At 47.5% G+C, this 22,149-nt stretch overlaps 1 protein-coding gene across 2 annotated transcripts in view; it reads left to right on the forward strand.

Moving 5' to 3' along the window:
• The first annotated feature begins 13,351 nt into the window (after positions 1–13,351).
• MAN2A1 (mannosidase alpha class 2A member 1) overlaps positions 13,352–22,149 on the forward strand; it is a 214,765-nt gene continuing 205,967 nt past the window's right edge. For both annotated transcript variants that reach the window (XM_005907789.3, XM_070373207.1), the window contains exon 1: positions 13,352–13,625. In XM_005907789.3, coding sequence (XP_005907851.2) covers positions 13,491–13,625 — 135 coding nt within the window. In that variant the 5' untranslated portion in view covers positions 13,352–13,490. The remainder of the gene's footprint in view (positions 13,626–22,149) is intronic.

The following is a 22,149-nucleotide window of genomic DNA, read 5'->3' on the forward strand; positions in this document are numbered from 1 at the left end:
ATTCACTGTAATACAAGATGCAAAGTATTATAACTTTATAGAATGCTACAGCAAATAGGGGAGGGGTTTTGAAACCAGGAAAAAAATAAAGCTATATCATTTAGTAGCTATCTATCCTAAAGCAAGTTATATAACTTTTTTTGTATCTAAGTTCCTATATATTCATATATATACACATACATATACATATATATATATATATCAGTATACTAACCTTTCGGAGAAGGCAATGGCACCCCACTCCAGTACTCTTGCCTGGAAAATCCCATGGATGGAGGAGCCTGGTGGGCTGCAGTCCATGGGGTCGCTAAGAGTCGGACACGACTGAGCGACTTCCCTTTCACTTTTCACTTTCATGCATTGGAGAAGGAAATGCCAACCCACTCCAGTGTTCTTGCCTGGAGAATCCCAGGGACAGAGGAGTCTGCTGGGCTGCCGTGTATGGGGTCGCACAGAGTCGGACACGACTGCAGTGACTTAGCAGCAACAGCAGCATACTAATCTTGTAGAGTTATGAGAATTAAATGAGGCAACAGAAGCAAAGTATCTATGACCTTAGTACCTAGCACCGAACTGTCACTCACTTTGTAGAGTTCATTTCTTTCTTTCCCCATGTTGGATGTCCTTTAGTGATTGAGGTGATTATAAAATAATTTGGGGGGCAATTCCTCTCAAAGGACTTTTTAAAAAACCTTGCAAGAACACAAAGATTTGGCACGAATTCACAGAGGCAAGACGAATAGGTTTGAACTCAGCTCAAGAGCAGACTTCTGAGTACTACTGATTTACCCCAACTGGTGGCTCAGGGCTCAGATAACTGGCTAATTATTTCAACAAATACTTGTCAAGCCTCAACATTCCAAGACATCACTCATTAAGGTATAGTGATAAATCAAAAGGTTCCTGAATTCCAAGAGATTGCATTCTACTGGGAGAGATGGACACAAAATAACTCAATACCTAATTACAAACAATGAGAAGGACTATGAAAAACAGACATTATTCCTTTAACTCTCTTTCTCTTACCTTCTCATGACTCATCCCTTCTTTCAGCTTCCTTCCGTGAGAGGAAAGGCACAGGGAGGTGGAGTTACGCCAATAATGCTGAGATTCTTAGATAGGTGAGTAGTTTCAGGACACGTGAAGGGACTGGAGCCTGTTACTCTTTCATGGACGCCAACAGAAAACAGAATATGCCTGTGTGAGAGACAAAGGAATGCGTCAAAGCGGCCTCAGCATGCTGACCCAAACCCCTGCGGTCTAAGGGGAGGGGGCCAGCTGGGTGCTGCAGATACCGCGGTTTTCTGTCCCAACCAATAAGTACTGAACTGCTTTCGTAGTGTTTGGCAAGCAATCCAGCTTCTTGTTTGGGAGAAGATGTTCCTTGGTGGCTCAGTGCTGCTCGCTGCAAATCCAGCTCTGAAACTGACCCGAGTGAAGGCTGGTTTGGGCCCCACACCCTTGGTGTGCCCAGGAACAGTGTGTAGAGACGCTCAGGACCCTCTGCAGGTTGCTTTTCTCAACAGGTAGAGGGAGTACAATAATGGGATCCTGCATCCTTTATACTTTTGTGCAATCATTAATATTTTCTAAGGTTCTAGAACTTTGTCCATGGGAGGGCAGAGGAGAAGAGGGCGTCACTGGGTAAGATGACTGGATGGCATCACTGATGCAATGGACATGAACTTGGGCAAGCTTTGGGAGACGGTGGGGGACAGGAAGGCCTGGCATCCTGCAGCCCAGGGGTTGTGAACAGTCGGACACGACGGGCAACTGAGCAAAGACAAAGAACTTTGTTTCTGCTGCCTTCCAAACTCTCTCCCCAGATGTAATGTCTTTAGGCAACTGAAGACCTCAGACAGATTACAGAAGCAGTTGCCAGACTGAGAGAGATACTCTCCAGTTACTACCAAATGTCACCTGAGGCTTCTGTTAGGATATACAGCCTCTCACTTCCGGAAGCATGGAGCTAGACCTTCTTGAAACTTCACCCTGTGTCTTTTCCTATTCAAGATGTCACTGAGTGTTCATCTTAACAAACCTCCACTGCAAACATATATTTACATGGGTAGAGAAAACAGGAAAAGGGCAGAACATATGTTCACGCCCCAAACAACAGCCTTGACGATTGCGCTTGAATCCTGGGAGAAAGGGTCATTTGCATGTCCTTCTCAGGGTCCACTTTCCTTCAGCATCAAGCCAGGGAGAGAAAATTGTAGACTTGCTCCACAACAAACCAGTGTTGTCCAATGATCTATGTGGACTCCACTCTCCACCTCCCACAGTGGTAATTTCAGACGTTCTCTACCCCATTCAGCCCTTATGGAATCCATTTTCCCCTTTCCCAGAGAAGGCATCTGGGGAATGTTCTCCTAACACGTCCTGTGCTATCTCTTGAGTCCTGCAGCAAACGCTGAAAAATAGCTATTATTATCTCAATGTGATACATTAGAAAATGGTGTTTTGGAGAATTTATGTAACTTTCTCAAAGTGACAAAAGCTGTGTTTCCTGGAGAAGGAATCAGAAGAAGCCTTTATGACATGGGACCTTCCTCCTGTAGGCTTCTGGAAACAGGAGGAGCTCAGTTGGTAAAGAATCTGCCTGCAGTGCAGGAGACCTGGGTTTGATCCCTGGGTCATGAAGATCCCCTGGAGAAGGAAATGGCAACCCACTCCAGTATCCTTGCCTGGAAAATTCCATGGATGGAGGAGCCTGGTGGGCTGCAGTCCATGGGGTAGCAGAGTTGGGCACAACTGAGTGACTAACACACACACATTTTTAATTTTTTGTTTTCCTATGAGGTTCCAGCCTCCTAAGCCACAGAAATGTATGCAGTATAGAGACTATTTTCTTTCACTTTTTTCTAGATACATTCTCTCATACTATAAGGGTTAGATCTGTAGCGGCCTCTTTTTCTAATGATAGACTAACTGCTATAATCCAAAGGGTTAATAAAACCTCTTATCTTCCCCAAAGCAAAAAATTATATCCTGGGAAAGGACCCTAGCCTGGTTCTGAAGGTGCTGGGGAGCCTGGAGGGTCATCTCTCTAGTTATTTAAATGTCAGCTAGGATGAGGCCCTGGGGCTGAAGACATCTGGACTAAGAAGGAGACCCTCTCAGGAAAGGGAGGGGGACAGCTAACCTCCTTACCTTCATAAGCAGATAAAAATTACTTTTCCCTGTCCCTTGTCTACAGAGTATCTGGCCACTTACGAAAGAAAATCTCCATTGGCTTTCTTCACTTTGTCCCGGGGTAAGGCCCAGGGCAACCTGGGAAAGGGTAGCATGCAGCTCTTACTTACTGTGGGGTCATAAGGAATCTGCCTCTGATCCAGAACACCTCGTGTGCTCACTGGGGGTCAAATGAATAAAGACGGATATGAAAAACCCACCACTAGACAACTCAGAGGAGGGATAAGAACATATTTCCAGATCATGAGATGAGTAGCTACTAAAAAATACCTGGTCATAGTTGAAGAGATAGAGAGATAGTGTTTGAGTTTCCTTACATAGCATGAGCAGGAATTTGCCGGTGGACAAGTTGGCTGAAAGACGTTCTAAACAAAAAGAATTAAGACAAGGATTTGCGGCACACCTTTGTTCAAGTTTTTATAAAACTGACCCTTTCTTCAAGGTGGTGCTTAACTTCTGTTTGCCACAACACTGTCATATTAACTTTAATAGAGTAAGACAGCTTTACTGCCATCTTCCAGAAAGTAGTTCTAGTAACCATACAGGTTGACAGTATTAGTAGGTGCATGGCACTCCTTGGCAATGGTAAATGTGTGGTATGTGCAGCCATACATAGACCATTCTGCCTACCCGTTAGAGACAAGTTGTTCAACAGAACTCGAGTGAAGACTGTATGTGAAGGTATGATAGGAGATAAGCTGGATAGAAAGGCAGAGGTCAGACTCCCGGGCTTATATCCAAAAAAAACCAAAACACTAATTCTAAAAGAAACATGGACCTCAATGTGCATAGCAGCATTATTTACAATAGCCAAGGTATGGAAGTAACCTAAATGTCTACCAACAGATGAATGGATAAAGAAGATGTCTCACACACACACACACACAGTGAAGCAGTACTCAGCCATAAAAAAGAATGAAAATTTGCCATTTGCAGCAACATGGATGGATTTGGAGGGCACTGTGCTAAGTGAAATAAGTCAGACAGAGAAAGACAATTACTGTATGGCATCATTCATATGTGGAATATAAAAATACAACATACTAGTGAGTAAAACAGAAGAGAGGATACAGAGAACAAACTAATGGTGCGGGAGGGGGGCGTGGGAGGTGCAAGCTACCGGGTGTAAGACGAGCTCGAGGGTGCATGCACAGCACTACACGCGGAGAATACACGCAGTATTTTGAAGTAACTGTAAATGGAAAGCAACCTTTAAAAATAGCATTCATTTTTAACAAGAAAAATAAACAAAGGCAGAGGTCAGAACTCGAAGGAACCTATGGTCCATACTACTGTGATCAGCATCAAATGTGATGGCACTGGGAAACTACTGATGGATTTTAGGCAATACTATGAGATTGAAATTTTAAAAATTTCACAAACAGGGGATATTGGAAAAGTCATGATAGTAAGAGAAGGCAGGAGACCTGGTAAGAGATGGGTGGGAAGACAGCAGGAGTGCATGATAGAAAAGGATGGGGAAGAGGCTTCTCGGGTGGCTTCCTGTTGGGAGTGAGCCTCTCTACCAGCCCTACCAGTGATCCCCATCACTGTATCTTCTTCTCTATTATCTCGACATTTTACTTAACTCTTCTTTTTCCTGTGTCTTCAATCTATCTCCACTTCACCCCTATGGCCTTCAGTTGCCCCAATATATCAAAGACTTGCTTCTGCTCACCCCTAGTTTTTCACATGAGTATTTTCCCCTGAGTTATAGTGGCTTAATTCCCTCTTCGGACTGGGGAAATCCTATCCTTCTAACAGTGGCTGAGCTGCTCCTAAGTAACACTGCAATAGCTAACAGAGCCATAAGGGCCACAACCGAAGCTTCTAGGTTGGCTTACCACACTTTGAGAGATGCAGCCATTAACGTGACCACAGGCTAAACTGGATTCAGACAATTTATTACTTGCACAGCAAAAACAATATCAACATAGCACTATCTCTGCACATCTCTATCCCACTGAAGGACACTAGACTGGAGGGACCCAGTGATGGAGACAGGAGCAATGGTTGATCTGCTACTGAGAAGCCATCTCAACCATAGCCGGGCGGTTTCTAGACCTACACAGCTTAGAGCTGTATTTGCAGGAAGGTGCAATTAAATGGAATCAAAGTAATCAACTTAAATGAGGGAGATGGATGAGAAATGGTTTGATGGCAGCTCCTCATAAGAAGCTTAACTGCCCTGGCCGAGAAGGAACTGCAGGGCATTCCACCAAGACTCTGGTCAGACTCGGCTGTCTGGTCTACGTAAAGCTATGTAGCATCAAGTGGTAGCAGAGCTGTCTCTTAGTAACTACAACCCTGACTTTTCATGCATCCAAGAAAGAATTATTTATTATTTTCAGGAATTTAGGCCTCCCATTACCTAATTAACTCTACTGATTAACTGCAGGGGCTTGAACCAAACATTTTCTATTTGTCTTAGACTACTTCAGATAAGAGTGACCAAGACTTTGACTCCTGGCAGGATGAGCAGACCGACTTGAAAGCTAAACGGCAAACAAGACTCCCAGCCAGAGCTAAGCCAGCTAAGCACATCTCAGTACTCCTGAGACAGACCTTGCATGCATGTGCAGTCACTTGTCGGGTCTGACGCTCTGCGACCTTATGGACCGGCTCCTCTGTCCATGAATACTGGAGTGGGTTGCTATGCTCTCCTCCAGGGGATCTTCCTTATCCAGAGATCGAACTTGTGCCTGTGTCTCCTGCATTAGCAGACAGAATCTTTACTCACTGAGTCACCTGGGAAGCCCCAGAAAGACCTTTGCTAGTTGCTAAGTCACTTCAGTCGTGTCCGACTCTGTGCGACCCCATACACGGCAGCCCACCAGGCTTCCCTGTCCCTGGGATTCTCCAGGCAAGAACACTGGAATGGGTTGCCATTTCCTTCTCCAATGCATGAAAGTGAAAAGTGAAAGTGAAGTCGCTCAGTCGTGTCCGACCCTCAGCGACCCCATGGACTGCAGCCTTCCAGGCTCCTCCATCCATGGGATTTTCCAGGCAGGAGTACTGGAGTGGGGTGCCATTGCCTTCTCCGCAGACAGACCTTAGAGAGCCACTATAATGCAGGAGATACATCGCTCCACCTGCCCTGACTTATTCCTCTCAACGCAGCAACGGTGCTGGCATTTGAATGTACTTCACTTTGATCTGTCAGGAGTGATGTGATTGTCTATAACCAGTTGTGTTAGATAGTTTATACTGGTTTTTGTCAGGCAAGTATAAGTCTGATGTCCACACTGAGAAGTAGTGTCCTGCATGCATGCGTGCTAAGTCACTTCAGTCACACCCGACTCTTTGTGACTCTACGGACTGTAGCCTGCCATGCTCCTCTGTCCTTGGGATACTCCAGTCAAGAATACTGGAGTGGGTATGCCTGCCTTACTAGGGGCATAAAATGTATTAGGAGTGTTTTCTAGTCATTTATCAGGGTGAGTCAATTTGGTGTCCCTTGTGATGGACAAATCCCTTGGTTAAACCTAAATAATTCCTGCAGGGCAGGGTGCAGTGCTTCTGAGGAGAACAATCTGCCTATCACAGCCAACCAGCCTAGTCTTTACAGCAAGAACTGCTCCAGGTAAACTAGATTCTGCTAATAGGTTTGTAGTCCAGCAACAATGTTTTGTTGACATGGGGGTCAAGGTTTGATTTTTCAGTGTCCAAATCTGAACATCTGTTCAGTATTTGGCAGTAGGGTCAGGAGACAGTGATAGATACAACAGTCAAATTCAGAGCAGTAGCTACAGTCTGGGGAAAGTATAGAAGAGAATTTTCTCTTAGCTAGTAAACAGAGAGCACATGGGACTGAATAATCTCAGGCTGGGCAACCGTATTAATGTTCAGAAAACTAATCTTGTCCTGTCATCGTTGGTGGAAGTCATCCATCCAAAAGGTCAACAGTCTTGAGTGTGAGCTCTGAGGACCAAGGAGCTGTGTCCTAAGGTCTTCGGGTCTAGGATCTAAGTTAAGAATGGGTATTCAACTACCAAAGCATCCTGAGACACCAGGCCAGGTAGTCTACAGGTAAGAGCTGAGGGGTCAGTGAGTCTCCCCCCAGTTCTCAGCTTCCTGGGGCTTCAGGCTCCCCTCCTCTGCCGGCTGTGCTGTTGCCTTCCTTCCACAGCCACACGAGGGGCACAATCCAAGTCTGCAGCACCCACTTCCCTGTTTCTTCCAATCCTATAATTTCTAACCAACATCATCTGCTTGAATTTCTCTCTCACTGTCTTTTCCCTAGTATAGCTTGTACCATCCTAGAAGCTATCCCGCCCCTGAGGTGTGGGTCTTGCCAGGAACATTTTGGAGTTGCCATCTCTTGTTCTTAATTATCCGATGCCCTCTAGTTCAGATAGATCTTATGAAGGTGTGCTTCATACTTGCTGCTTCCTGCTTATTATCTCCAGTCAGCCTACTGTTGTCATTATGAACAACCAAAATGAACCTGTGTGATATTCCGTGGAATGTCAAGATGATCAACGTTTCTGTAGGCTATAGTAAGGAGGATGGTGAGGTATACTTGTAATAGGAAGAAGCAATCTGGCTCCATAGTTCATCTGTTTCTTTTACTTTAACCTTTGTATTCTATTGCTTTTGCTACGACAATGATGCCCATAGCCTGAAATAAACAAGACAGTCCATTCTCAAGATTCTCATCTTTAACAGTATAACACTTTTCCATTCACATAGAAAAAAAGCTGCAGAACAGAGAATAACATTTTCTTCTTGGGTGTTTATAAGAATATTGTGATAGAATCTACATGGACAGCTGTAAGAACAAAGGATTCTAACACCAAGAAGTCTGCTATAACCAACCGCACCTCCCCTTTTAGTATGAAAGAAGCCTGAATTCTAGAGAAAGATGGTTCTTTGGGACACTAATCCACCATCTTCTAAATCTACTGGCTTTCTGAATAAGGTTACTATTCCTTGTTCTAATCATTTGTCTCTTGATTCATTGGTCTGTTGAGCAGTGAGCAGTTCTAGCCTGGACTCAGTAACATGCTGTTGGCCCTGATAGGTACAAGCCAGCTTTTGATGGTTTTTACAAATAAGTATAGAGAAGACAGTATTACTCACATCAGTAGCTATACCAAGTGCCAGGTACTGTGCTGATTTGCTCCAGTAAAAATACTGCACCTGAGGATAGCAGCCACAATTAGAATTACCTCCTGGCTAAGTTTATAATAGTCCATGGTCAATTTTTAAGATCTACTTCTGCACTGGCCAAACTGGTGAGTTAAATGAGAATAAGATAGATATCAGCACCTGTGCTTTTTTTCAAGTCTTTTATGGTGACACTGAACAGGGAAGAACAAAGCTGACTCTATACTGGGTCTACTTCTTTTGCTTTAACCTTTGTATTCTATTACTTTCGATGTAGGTTAATTACTTAAGGGCTGTTGCCTATAGTTTAAAGTATACATAATGGCCCATCTCAGGGAGCCCAGCCTCCCTTGACTGATATTAAGCTAAAATACCGTTTTTAGCTCACAAGAAACATCCTGACCAGGCTCACCCATAAAGATCTGCAGGAAAGAAGAAATTAAAATATTTCCTCCAGAGTCTGGCCAGAACTCAGAAATATTTGCAAAAACGCATCCTCCATTTTTACTCTATCTCCTCATCTCCTCCTCTTGCTCTGTCAAAAAGACCAATATCCAAATCTAGGCAAGATAGTTCACTGGGACACTAATCCACCATTCTCTAGGTCTGTTGGCTTTCTGATAAAGCCACTAATTCCTTGTCCCAACACAGTCTTTTGATTTATTGGCTTGTTGTGAAGCAAGCAGCACGAGCTTGGGCTTGGTTAATAATACTAATTGCTTTAGTGTCTTGGAAGAGAGTGAAATTTCCAGGAGCATCCTCTTAGCTCTTCCTACTCTAATGGCCCTCATCCCAGGGATAAGAAAGCCAAAATGGGGATATAATCTGTTCTAGACCTCAGAAAATAATTACGCAGTTGGTTGGTGTGTGGATGAAGTGACCTAATGACCAACTGTGAGCTGGACATGAGCTAAGGCTTCATCTATCAACTGACCAAGATAAATTCCAGCTTTAGTTGAAGTGTCACAGTGGTGTTGTGTGTCCCTAGGAATTAGCATCAATTCAGATCCAAGATCCAGAAAACTTCAGAAGATCTATTTCCTTTTTTCCATACCACTCTAGTATATGGCCACACATTTTGGGGGGACAAGGTTGAGGGATCATTTACAACATGTACTGTGGCAATGAAACTGAAGTCCCGTCTGACTCTTTCCGACCCCTTGGACTATAGCCCACCAGGCTCCTCCATCCATGTGATTTTCCAGGCAAGAATACTGGAGTGCATTGCCATTTCCTTCTCCAGGAGATTTTCCCGACCCAGGGATTGAACCCGGGTCTCCCGCATTGTAGGCAGACCCTTTACCATCTGAGCCACCGTGGCAATGGTGCAAGGTAATTCCTAAAGAGTACACAGACTCTCCTTCAATCAAGGGGTTCTGGGTCTGTGACTTGATACAGGTCTAAAAACTGAGAGAATCCACTGTGGTGACTCAGGTTGGATTTTGGCTACCTCATTTAGAGCTTTTCTTGTTAATAAATATCAAGTAGTATTCACTTAGGGGGTTTCCCTGAGGTCTCAGGTGCTAAAGAATCCAAATGTGCAATGCAGAAGGTTCAGTCCCTGGATTGGGAAGGTCTCCTGGAGGAGGGTATGGCAACCCACTCCAGCATTCTTGCCTGGAAAATCCCATGGACAGAGGAGCCTGGTGGGCTACAACCTATGGGGTTGCAAAGAGTTGGACACGACTGAAGCGACTGAGCACACGTAGTATTTTATTAGGTTGCCTTTCTTTTTCCAAGGGCCTCTCTGGGGACAAAGGCATTCTGATTGCCTGAACACACCTGCTGCCCTTTCATAATGCAGATGTAGTCCCATCATCGGTGGTAGTCTGTGCTAATTTGGGGTTTGTTATCCCCATCATTATCAATGAGTCCACCTTAATAGTGGCATCACTGACAGTCATACGTGGCTACAGAGGGAAACATCCACAGACATTTTCAGAGATGCATGTCTTCCTCTCACGAATGTATGTCTCAATTTTTCAGTGAGGGGAGTGTCTTCTGGGCCTTTGGGGGATGGGTATCCAGATTAAATGCCCTAAGTCCAAGGTAACATTTCCCTCAACTTTGGATTCCCTGCTGCACATTATGCCAGGGAAGCTTGGTGTTTCAACCTCACAAATTTCAGGCAACCAGTGAGTCTAAGTTTCCATCAATCAACCGAGTAAAGTACTACAACATCTCTAACCACATGAGTTAACACATATAGTAAAAAGCATATTAATAAACTTGGCTCAGCACACTATTACATTCCATCATTCATGGTCTAACACCTCAGAATCCATACAAACACACGTTCTCCAGGTTTCTGCCTATATATTAGAAAAGTCTTGTCATTCCTTTCCGTGTCAGTTACTTCTTCCTCCATCACAGTGTGCACCTACATCCCCAGGAACTTGCTGTAAATTGATTTTAGTTGTGATAACACTGGTAGGAGAAGGTGATTACCATGGTTTTTGAGGAGAATGTGAATTTCCTCTTAAGGCACCTGCCCCAGGTGAATTTTCAAGCAGAGGAAGCCTACCTCTTCAGAAACTGGAGGGCAACCTACTTCCACTAGTGAGAGGGGCTCAGACTGACACGTGGGTGCAAGATTGCCCGTTTTCTCTGGGTCTTACGCACTCCAAGTTTGGGATCCTGTTATTCAATAGCACTCTAACTTTTACATGAGAAACTTAGCATATCCGTGAATTTGACAGAAGTTGTAATGCAGTAACATGAAAACGAAAATGTGTTTGATTTTCAGCAATATCATTTTGTCACTACAATCAATGAGCTTCCTTTAGAATTGTACGAAATCTCTCTGGTTCCCTTACTGTAATTTGGAACTGTGCTTATTATTTCTCTTTTTAAGCATTCAAAGGAACTTAAAAGAATACATCTCACACCACAATCCTTACAGTTACCTCACAGCCGTAACAGTCCAGTGTAACTGCCACTTGGGGCCCCAAGGCACTTGGTAGTCCGTCACATTCAGCCACAGGTGGCTGGTTAATTGAGATGCCCCCAGCACCACAAAGTCCTAGCCTCTTAATTCTGTCAAGGAACTCAGCACCCAGCTCAAGCCCAAGTGTCCAACCAAACTGAACTATCCCTTGGGACTATCTCTTAATAAAAAGAATTATGAACTACCACAGGGTTTTGGACTAATGAGAGACTCACTACTAAGATGAGTGAAAATACAGAAATAGCCACTATAGGGAGTCAGTCTTATAAATAATCGTGGGGTTAGGAGACAGAGTTGTTAAAGACAGCTCTCCCTGTCCTTCCCAGGGCTAAGACCCAGACCTGACTGCAGAGGGCACGGCCTGGCCCACTGAGTGGCAAAGACAGCACTTGCGGTGGCATTCCTCGTGAAAAATCCGCCGTCTGGAGCTTGCTATGAATCTTGCCTCCAGGGTGCTCATTAAGTTATTAAGGACGTCAAGTCTGTTTTTAGCCCCTCTACTACGAAAATGGTTGGAAGGCATCACTGACTAGATAGACATGAGTTTGAGTAAACTCGGGGAGTTGGTGATGGAGAGGGAGGCCTGGCGAGTCCATGGGGTCGCAAAGAGTCGGACACGAGTGAGTGACTGAACTGACTGAACTACAAAAACAGAATTGGAGAAGTGCGCGCAAACTGTTGGTCCCTGAGCAACACAGGAGCGCGGCACGGGGAGAGCCGGGTATGCTGCCAGAGCCTGCCCGCCGATATACCAAAACCTGGCAGAAAACGCAGTTCTTCCCCGCCTCTGCTGGCAGAGGAACTCTCACTTCACAAGGCCCAGATCTATTTCCCCAGTGCAGCCAAAAAGGGTGAGCTGGGCTGAGACGCAATGGAGACACCGCCGGCACAGGCCGGTTTCCCTCAGGTTTTGTGGCCTGGTGTCTACACCTGCCGGGGGGCTCCTGCCCTCAGGTTTGACCAGAAGTCAGGTAGGCAACGGAGGCAAGGGAGAGTCTGAGCACAACGCGCAGCCCCCTTCTCCTCAACGAGTTTCTGCCCACGGCCCCTCAAGCCTGGGCCTCGAGGCCAGGAGACCCGGGCGACGAAAGGGAGGTGGGGAGACAGAGCGGCGGAGCCGGAGCCTCGGCGTCTGTCCTCCCGCGCGGCCGCCCTCCCGCCGCGGCGCTCCCGAGGCCTGAGCGGGGCGGGCCCGGCGGGCGGCGCGCGCTGATTGGCCGCCGGGGCGCCCGCCCCCCCGCCCGCGCGTCGGGGGGCGGGGCCTGACGCCGCCTTGGCGCCGGGGCCGCGGGCGCCCACTGACCGCGCGGCGCTGCTCCGCCGCTGTCTCTGCGGGCTCGCGGCGGCCGGCGCGCGGGCGCCGAGGGGCGCTGCAGAGCCGGCGTTGCCTTTCGCGGCGACCGCCGCCATCGCCGCGCGTGCGGGGCGGGCGGGGACTCGCGGCTGCGGCTGGAGCGGGCTTCTCCAGGGGAGGCTCCCCTCCTGGCCCCGTCGCCCTCCCCCGCGCGCCGCCGCCGCCCGCCCCCGGCGCCCCCCCGGCGCTGTCCTGTCCCCGAGAGCCCGAAGGCCGGGGCGGCGGGGGCGGGAGGCCGGCCGGCGGGCGCGCACTCTGAGGAAAGTCCTGTCAGAGCCGGGCGCGCCCCGGCCCGGCGGCGGCGGCGGCGGCGGCGGCGGCGGCAGCGGCAGGAAGGGGCTCCGCCGGCGGGCGGGGGCGGCGCCTCGGGGCGGGCCCGGCCGTCCCGGCGCTAAGTTGTGGGGCCCGGCCCCTCCCTCCTGATTTCCTTCCGCGCGGCTCCGCGGACCTGGTCCCTCTGCGCGGAGCTGCAGTGCCCGCACTCCTGGGCGGAGAGAACGCGCCGGCCCGGCTCGAGAAAACTTTTCCTGCCGACCCGGTGCTCGCGACGGCGGTAGCAAGTCCGCGCGGCGACCCTGCCTGCGCCTGCCCCGCGCGCCCCGCCGGCGGCCGGCGCGGAGATCCGCGGCCAGGGCGAGCGGGCCCCTTCCGGGCGTGAGGCGTCCCGCCCCGGGGAGGGCGGCGGGCCGGGCCGAGGGCCGAGGGCGCGTGGGGGCGCCGGAGACGAGGTGAGGAGCGCCGCCCGGACCCGCGCCCGCGGCGGAGAGGAGCGCGCGCAGGGCGAAAGCCCAGGAGCCGGGAGCCTCCGGCCGCCGCTTCCCGGAGTCCGCGCTCCGCCGGCTCCGAGCGGGGACCGTGCTCGGGCGCCGGGTCTATCGAGGAAACATGAAGTTGAGCCGGCAGTTCACCGTTTTCGGCAGCGCTATCTTCTGCGTGGTGATCTTCTCGCTCTACCTGATGCTGGACCGGGGTCACTTGGACTACCCCAAGAGCCCGCGCCGCGAGGGCTCCTTCCCGCAGGTGAGCCCCGGGGAGTGGGGCCGCGGGGCTCCGGGAGGGTGCGGGCGGAGCCGGTAGTTACCCGCTGCTCCGCCGAGGCTCCGCGCTCGGGCAGGGCGAGGCCCAACTGGACGGGGGAGGCTCGGATCCTCCTCCCACCCGGGCGCCGCGGCGTTCGGACGGCGATGGCCGCGACCCGGGAAGCCGCGGCTTCCCGGGGCGCGCGGAGTTAGCAAAGTACCCGGCGGCCTGAGGTGGCGGGATCACGCCCCGGGGCCCGGGCCTGCGGGGGCGCTCACCTGCCGGCCGGGTCGCCCGGCGCGTTGTGCGGCTTGCTCGCGCGCAGCGCCCCCTGACAGCTGTTTGGGGAGCCCCTGGCCCGCACAGGGTTAAGCCGCCGCAGACCCCCTGCGCGACCTCGGTCGCGGAAACCGATAGAGCAGACCCCATCTGGGTGTTTTATTTGTTTTCTAACTCCACTGTCTCCGGAGACATAAAAGTTTATTTGGTGTTGCAGACCTCCAGAATGAAAATCTGTAGGGTTGATTTTGGTGTCGTCATTCTTCAGCTGTTACCTCGGGTTTGTTGGGCGCAGTCGGGAGAACCTGGGGAAGCGCGTGTCATTCTCCAGCCGGAAGCTGTGGGGCGCTCCGTCCCGGGCCACGATCACACTGTCAAAGGAACTGGGAAAACGACCCATCTTCAGTCTTTTATTTAAAGTTACTAAAAATAAGCTAACGGAACAATCGGTTCCTATTTGGGAAGATACCGCGCCGCCTGTGCGTTTTGTTTCGTTATTTGCCAATGATCTGTAATATCTAGAAATTTTAGTGAAACTGGGTAATGTGTAGTATCCCCTGCAATGAATGAACCTGAAGAACCCCAAACCCCGACAAGCTGATACATCAGCTACTTAACAGCAGAGAAACGTAGGATGTGAACAAGTTGGCGTTTTTTGTTTTGTTTTCTATCTTTTGTGTGACACTGTAAATAACCAGCGAATATTTTTGCCTTTTGTTCCGGTGATACACTGGGACAAAAGGCTTGAATTTAATGAAATTAGACTAATTTTACCTGAATTATTATGAAAGTGAAAAAAGACCATGTGACACCATTGTGAATGGTGTCATCAATATACTTCACTCAAAATGCTTTGCAGATGAAAGATATTAATAATCTGATTGTAAACAGATGTATCAAAAAATTTTAAAGCTTTTGCTTTTGTTATTGAAAACGCAAATTGTGTGTCTGATGCACAGTGAGGCCAACAATACTAAAACGTTGGGGTCTGGAACAGAGGCAGGTTTATTGAGAGTCATACAAGGAAATGGGTGGCTCATGTCTTAAGAGCCCCAAATGTACTCAAAGCTTTCGTGAAAGCCCTTTTAAAAGCAAAAGGTGAGAGAGGGGCATGGTTAATTGTTGCAGACTTCTTGGTGTCAAACCCTTTATTCTTGAAGTCAAGTCATGGTAAGGTAAGGACGTTCCTGTAAATCTCTATGTAACGAATATTATTCTCTGTCCTGACAAAAGAAGGGCAAGATCCCAAGGCACAACTTTCCCCACCGAGGTCCGGGTCCTGGCTAAGAGGTGGCGGTCTCAGCTGCGGCTCCCTCAGGGCCAGGGCCCCAGACCCTACCCTGGCCATCGCTGAGGAGCCTGGCCCCGAACCCAGCTGGCCCGCACGCTCCTCAGGCTCCGGCCGGCGGGCCCAGGGGCCCAGGGGCCCAGGCTGTGTCCGTGCAGATGGCTGCTGCCATCAGGTCGCAGAGGCAGGGATGTAGGCAAGGGTCACCGCCGCCTCCAGGCTTGGGCCAAGGGGTGCTGTGCTGGGCTTAGTCGCTCAGTCATGTCCAACACTCTGTGACCCACTGGACTATAGCCTGCCAGGCTCCTGTGTCCGTGGGGATTCCCCAGGCAGGAACACTGGTTGCCAGGCCCTCCTCCAGGGGATCTTCCCGACTCAGGGATCAAACCCAGGGCTCCTGCGTTGCAGGCGGATTCTTGACTGCCTGAGCCACCAGGGAAGTCCAAGAATACGAAAGCGGGTAGCCTGTCCCTTCTCCAGGGAACTTCCCCACCCAGGAACCGAACCGGGGTCTCCTGCACTGCAGGCGGGTTCTTTACCAGCCGAGCTGCCCGGGAAGCCCCAGGCCAAGGCTGGCGGTGACTTTGGGGAGGGCTCTGAAGCCCGGCAGGACACGGCTCTCAGCCTGTTCCCTGGGACCCGCAGCTCATCCACTTGCCCAAGGCCAGAGAACAGGCTGGAGGGGTTGGGGAGAAGGTCAGGATCCGCCTCTTGGCCTTACTCTCTACGTGATGACCTCCACCCTACAACTGTGGGCTGAAACTCCCATTGACCGTTGGTTGCCAGTGGGCGGGGCCCACTGCAGTGCCAACCAATGGCTGAGCAGCACCACTAACGGTCTCTCATTGACCGTTGGTTGCCAGTGGGCGGTGCCAACCAATGGCTGAGCAGGACCTTTTACCTGGTAATAGCGTAGTGATGTGCAACAATGGCTCTGTTCTGAGGGCTGCAGTCGCCTTGCTCTCTACACTTTTAGGTAGTATTATAGAGAAAATGGAGAAGGCAATGGCAACCCACTCCAGTACTCTTGCCTGGAAAATCCTATGGATGGAGGAGCCTGGTGGACTGCAGTCCATGGGGTCGCTAAGAGTCAGACAGGACTGAGCGACTTCACTTTCACTTTTCACTTTCATGCATTGGAGAAGGAAATGGCAACCCACTCCAGTGTTCCTGCTTGGAGAATCCCAGGGATGGCGGAGCCTGGTGGGCTGCCGTCTATGGGGTCCCACAGAGTTGGACACTACTGAAGCGACTTAGCAGCAGCAGCATAGAGAAAATACGGTGGGATGAGCACTATGGGGTATCATTAAATACGGAGTTTAGAGTTTGTCCAGTGCTTGTTGATAAGATTGGATAAAATAGTTAAAAAAAAGTGGGGGGAGGGGTGACACCCTGGTGTTTTAAGCCTTTCTAAAATATGTTGTATAATTTTGGGGCTTAACTTGCTGTGATTTTTGCCCCAATAGTCCCACTTTCAGAATTTTCTCCATTAACAGGAAAAACCATAAAAACTGATCTTACTCAGAATGTTATCTTGAGTAATATCTTTTGGGCTTGACTTGATGATCACTTGGAAATGATTTATGCAAACATCTGAGGTTGGGTTCTCTGGCAACCTTGGCATTTGACTATTTCTAAAGAAGTGAGTGACTCATTTGGTCTCTGGAAAGTCTTAGGTGAAGTTAATTCCAATATTTTAGCATCCAGCCCTAGTTCTCATGAAGGGACTGGAGTCCTGCTTAGAACATAAAGCATTAATGGAAAGTGACAGTAGCTGCTGGAAGAGAAGGCCGTCTGCTTATTTTGTTTTTGGACACGACTAAGCGACTTCACTTTCACTTTAATGCATTGGAGGAGGAAATGGCAACCCTTTCCAGTATTCTTGCCTGGAGAATCCCAGGGACAGCGGAGCCTGGTGGGCTACTGTCTATGGGGTTGCACAGAGTCTCACACGACTGAAGCGACTTAGCAGCAGCAGCAGCAGCAAGGGGAGAGGGTTTGAAAAGTGGAACTTTTTATACTTAAGTTTGTCTTTTCTGAGATTTTCATACTGGATTTTCAGTGCAAAAGACACCTTTGATTTAGTTTTAAAGAGCCACTGAATCCCCAGGCAGGTGGACTGGATAAACATTCTTATAGCCTTGTATGTCTGATACTAGCCGATGTGTTTTAGTCTTACTTGATAAACTGCATTCACACAGTCACCACCAAGTAGGTGAGGAAGCTCAGGCATGAAGAGAGTAACTTGCCCAAAGTCACACAGCTAAAAGCTGAGATTTCAACAGGCAGCCTTTGGAGTCTAAGCTCTCAGCCACTATGCTGTACTGCCCCTAGTGATCCTTTGCCTACTGTTTAGGCTCCAGCTTCCTTGTAGAAAAAAAGAGCATGTTGCTCTTTGGCTTCTTAGTGTATGAATTTTTTTAAAGGAATTTTTAATATGAAGCCCTAATGAATGTGCTGCTGCTGATTTTTTTTTCTTTGATGCTTTTAAAAAATTTGTCAATTTTGAAATAATTATGGGGTCACATGCAAGTATAAGTAATAATACAAAGAGATAACATGTATCCTTTAACAGTTTCCCCCAGTGGTAACATCTTCCAAAACTGTAGGGTAACACCCTGGATATTGGTATCTTGATATAATGAAGATACAGGATATTCCCGTTGCCACAAGTGCCCCTTACATTGCCCTTCTATAGCCATGACCACTTCCTTCCTATCCCTTCCCCTTCTAGCCCCTGGCAACTACTCATGTGTTCCTCAATTTCTATAATTTTGTCATTTCGGGAATGACAAGTGAAACCGCGTAGTGCGCAGCCTTTGGGGATCGGCTTTTTGCATTCGGTGTAACCCTCTGGAGAGACTTGGTACACGCCTGTCCTTATGGTCCCGTTGCTGCTGTTGTCTTCTCGTTTTTATTTTGCTCCTTGTTATTAGTGCCCACAGGCAGAGCGTAGCTTGTGCGACCGTCCACCCAGTTCAAAGACATCTGGATTGTTTCCAGTTTGGGGTAGCTTATTTTGAATAAAGCTGCTATGGACATTACAAACATTCACATACAGTTTTTGTGTGAACACATGTCCTGATTTCTCTGTGAAAAATGCCCAGAAATATAATCGCTGGGGCATATGGTACAGGCATAGAGTTTCCCACGTAGTTCAGTGGTTAAGAATCCGCCTGCCAATGCAGGAGCTGCAGGAGATGCAGGTTCAATCCCTGGGTCAGGAAGATCCCCTGGAGGAGGAAATGGCAACCCACTCCAGTATTCTTGCCTGAAGAATCCCCACGGAAAGAGGAGCCCGGCGGGCTACAGTCCACGGGGTCGCAAAGAGTTGGACTCGACTGAGCATGCACACACACGTACTACACACATACGCACACACACATACTACACACGTACGCACACACACACACTACACACATACGCACACACACACTACACACATAAACACATACACACATATGCGCACACACACTACACACACACACATACTACACACATGCACACACATACTACACACACACACACACACACACACACTACAGACATACACACACACACACACACATTGTACAGGCATTCCTCAGAGATGTTGTGGGCTCAGTTCTAGACCACTGAATGTGCTCCTTTTTATGAAACATTTAATGCTTGAGATTTGTACCTCTCCTACAATATCTTCCAACTCACTTGAGAGCTAAATGTTATAGTGGAAACCATTATGCAGCATAGCATCCCAGCATTTGAGTTGATGTTTATTTTTTTCACTCCTTCTAACACCTAAGTAAACCTTAATCTGATGAGAACACCAAACAGTGAAACTAGGTGGCACTAAATTATATTTCTTTGATGAGTTTGGGTATTGAATTCTTTAAGGTGGTCAGTCGGTCCCTGTAAACCACTTTTGGTGTCTAGTGGAATGGTTTTTCTAGAAAGGGATTGATTTGCTCTGAATTGTCCATTTTAGTTTCTTCCAGTTAACATGGAGCCCTAGGTGGTCCATCATGTAAGCAAGATATGTTTTAAAACTGTCTTCAGTTGAGAGCAGTCTATTTGCTTTCGTTCTTTTCCCTCCTCCCACAAGTCTGTGTTTGCCACCGCCTGGCCAGACTCTGGTGGAAGTAAGCCCAACTCTGGGTGCTCCACTTTCTCCACCCTGCATATAGTCCTTAAAAGGCTTTCCTCTCTGTTTCTTGGAGGAATTGCTTTGAAGCCTTGAGGCAACAGTGGCTTTTGTGTGTCTATTTCAGGGTTAATAAATCTCAGCTAGAAAAATTAATAAAAATTCCACTCTGAATGAGAGGTTGACCAGGGTCTAATGGCCTGAATATGCTTTGAGGTAATGTAAGAATTCAAGCAAATGGAAAGGAGAAACATTGTTAAGGTGTTCCCGAAATTCTTTATTACTTTTCACAAGCAGATTTCACCAGTTGCTTACTATCTACATTGTGCTTAAGCAGATGGCGTATTAATGTCTTATATTTGGGTCTGGAGAATTAATGACTCAGGTTGTGTATAACAAAGTATCGATCTTTAGTATAGCATATGATATAGGGGTTAATTTTACCTCTTGAAAGATCAGAGATTGAGATTGATGGCAAATGTAAAATTGAAGTTCAGATTTTATCTTTGTGCCCAGATAACATTTATCAAGTGACAAAGCGGGAATGTCTTTAAGTATCTGATAGAAAGGCACTGGTAGAGGGAGACTTTTCTGCCCTTTTTGTTTTTTTGACTTTGACTATGAAAGTATAATACACCTATAAAAATATGCTAGAACACTTTACATCTGTACTACTTTCTTAAGAGTTAACATAGTATATGTTTAATAAAAGTTGACCTGAGTTCCCACTTGTTTTTTCTTGTTTTTAAAATCTGTGACTCTTAAGAGTAATAAATAGAAAAATGTGATCTTTTCTGCTTCTCCACACTTGAGTGCGCTCCGTTTATAAATTGTAGCACTTGTTGCTGGGGTTTTGCAGGTGTGTATCAGAGAGTTTGTTTCATTTCCTGAGGTCTGCTGTTTGAGATCTGTGACTTCTGGGAAGTGATGGAACTATGACCATGGTGGCGTCCAGGGATTTCAGAGAAACGAGTAAAACAACAGGAAAGGCCCGAAAGAGAGGTGGTTCCTGTTCCTCTTCCTCTTCCTGCGTCCAGCATCCTTAACTGTTTCTCTCACCTGCGTGTTTCACTAGGACTCGAGGGTCTTCCTACAGACAGACACTCCGGACTGCACCTGGCATGAAGGCTTAAGTTTATTAATTTTTAAGTTGAATTCAATGCTTTATTTTCAGATCAGCACTGCTATTAGGACTTAACCAAATACTTTTGCTTGGGAGATGTTGCAATCCTATTTATCTAAAGGAGATTTTTTCTGTGACTCATTAATTGGCATTAAGGGATATCTGGGCTATGGATAAAACACATTAAAATTACCACTTTTACTTGTTGTTTTTAAGTCAGCTATTGCTGTTGGTGATAGCTGTTAAAAGTTTGGCTTTTTTTTTTTTTTAACAGACTGGACTAAGTGTTTAGATTTCCTAAAAGGAGTAGTTCAGTAGCTGCTGCTGATTCCCTGCTTTGCTCTTAGTTTTCCCTTGTTGTTCACTCATTTCCATGGCGGTCTTTAAGAAAACAGGAGGCTATTCAACAACTAGGATTCAATCTCCAGCTGCTGGATTGGACCTTCTGTCCTGGTAGCATCATCTCTTACAGTAAATGGAGAACTCAGAAGAGGAGGAGGAACTCAAGAGCAAATTTTGCTTCTGTTCGTAGTTGTGATTAGTAAGTTGATCAGGAGAGGAGGTAGACCATTTTAGCTAAAACAGGTTTCTGTTTCAGTAATAGGTGTTAGTAGCAAAACTGCTATTTTTAAGGTCGAAACCATGTTCAGGTTCAAACAGGTTTGAGGGTCGATTGTACTGAAATGGAATTCAGACCTAGTGCTTGGGTATTGCTAAATGTGCTTTATGATAGGGAAGGATTAAATAATTTGAATTGAGTGAATTCAGTCTCTTGAGGTTACAATGTAGTTTTTCTGTGAGACAGTGTATTTAAGTTTAAGGTAACGTTATTTATACTTTGATGCCAACCGGTGCATAGTTGGTAGCCGGTAAATATTTTATGTTAAATTTGTAAACTTAACTATTTCTAAAGAAGGACTCCCCGGTGCACCCTGGTTTATGTGTGTGCTCCTCCCCTGGCGCCTCGCTGCCTTTGCTGCTGCCATCTGTGACTGCCATCCTCAGGGTGGGGAGCTGTCCTGGGATCCGTACGCACCCTACGATGTGTCGCAGCATCCCTGTCTTTACCACGGGATGCCAGAAACGCCTTTGTCCTACTGGGAGCTACCAAAAATGTCTCCAGACATTGCTAAATGGCCTCCTGAGGAAAAATCAACCCTTTGAAAACCTCTTTGACTTCACTCTTGCCAAAGACATGTTCTTTATGCTGATCGCACTATGTTGGAATTTTGCATTTTAGGAAAAAGTGATTAAAGGCTCAATTCTTTATTTTTTAATTAGAGTTGATCTACAACATTATGCTAGTTTCTGGGGTACTGCAAAGTCTGTGTAGTTACACACGCGTGTGTGTGCTTTTACGTATTCTCTCCCGTTGTGGTTTAGTACAGGATAGCGAATGCAGCCCCCCGGGCTGTTTGTCCATCTCTCTGTGTGGTTTGCGTCTGCTAGTCCCAGTCCAACCCTGCCCCCTGCGCCTTGGAAGCCACGAGTCTCCCTATGTCTGTGAGTCCATTTCCGGCTCATGGTGAGTTTATGCGTGTCATGCTTCAGATTGCACGCGTGCGCGATGTCATACAGTGTTTGCTTTCTGTTTCTGACTCGCTCTGTTTAGTATGATCATCTCTAGGTCTGTCCATGTAGCTTCAAATGGCATTATTTCATTCTGGTTTTTTATTTCTGAGTACTACTCCATTGTGTGTGTGTGTGTGTGTCT

The sequence above is a fragment of the Bos mutus genome, chromosome 7 (genome assembly GCF_027580195.1).
Source record: "Bos mutus isolate GX-2022 chromosome 7, NWIPB_WYAK_1.1, whole genome shotgun sequence".
In the NCBI taxonomy this organism is placed as follows: Eukaryota; Metazoa; Chordata; class Mammalia; order Artiodactyla; family Bovidae; genus Bos; species Bos mutus.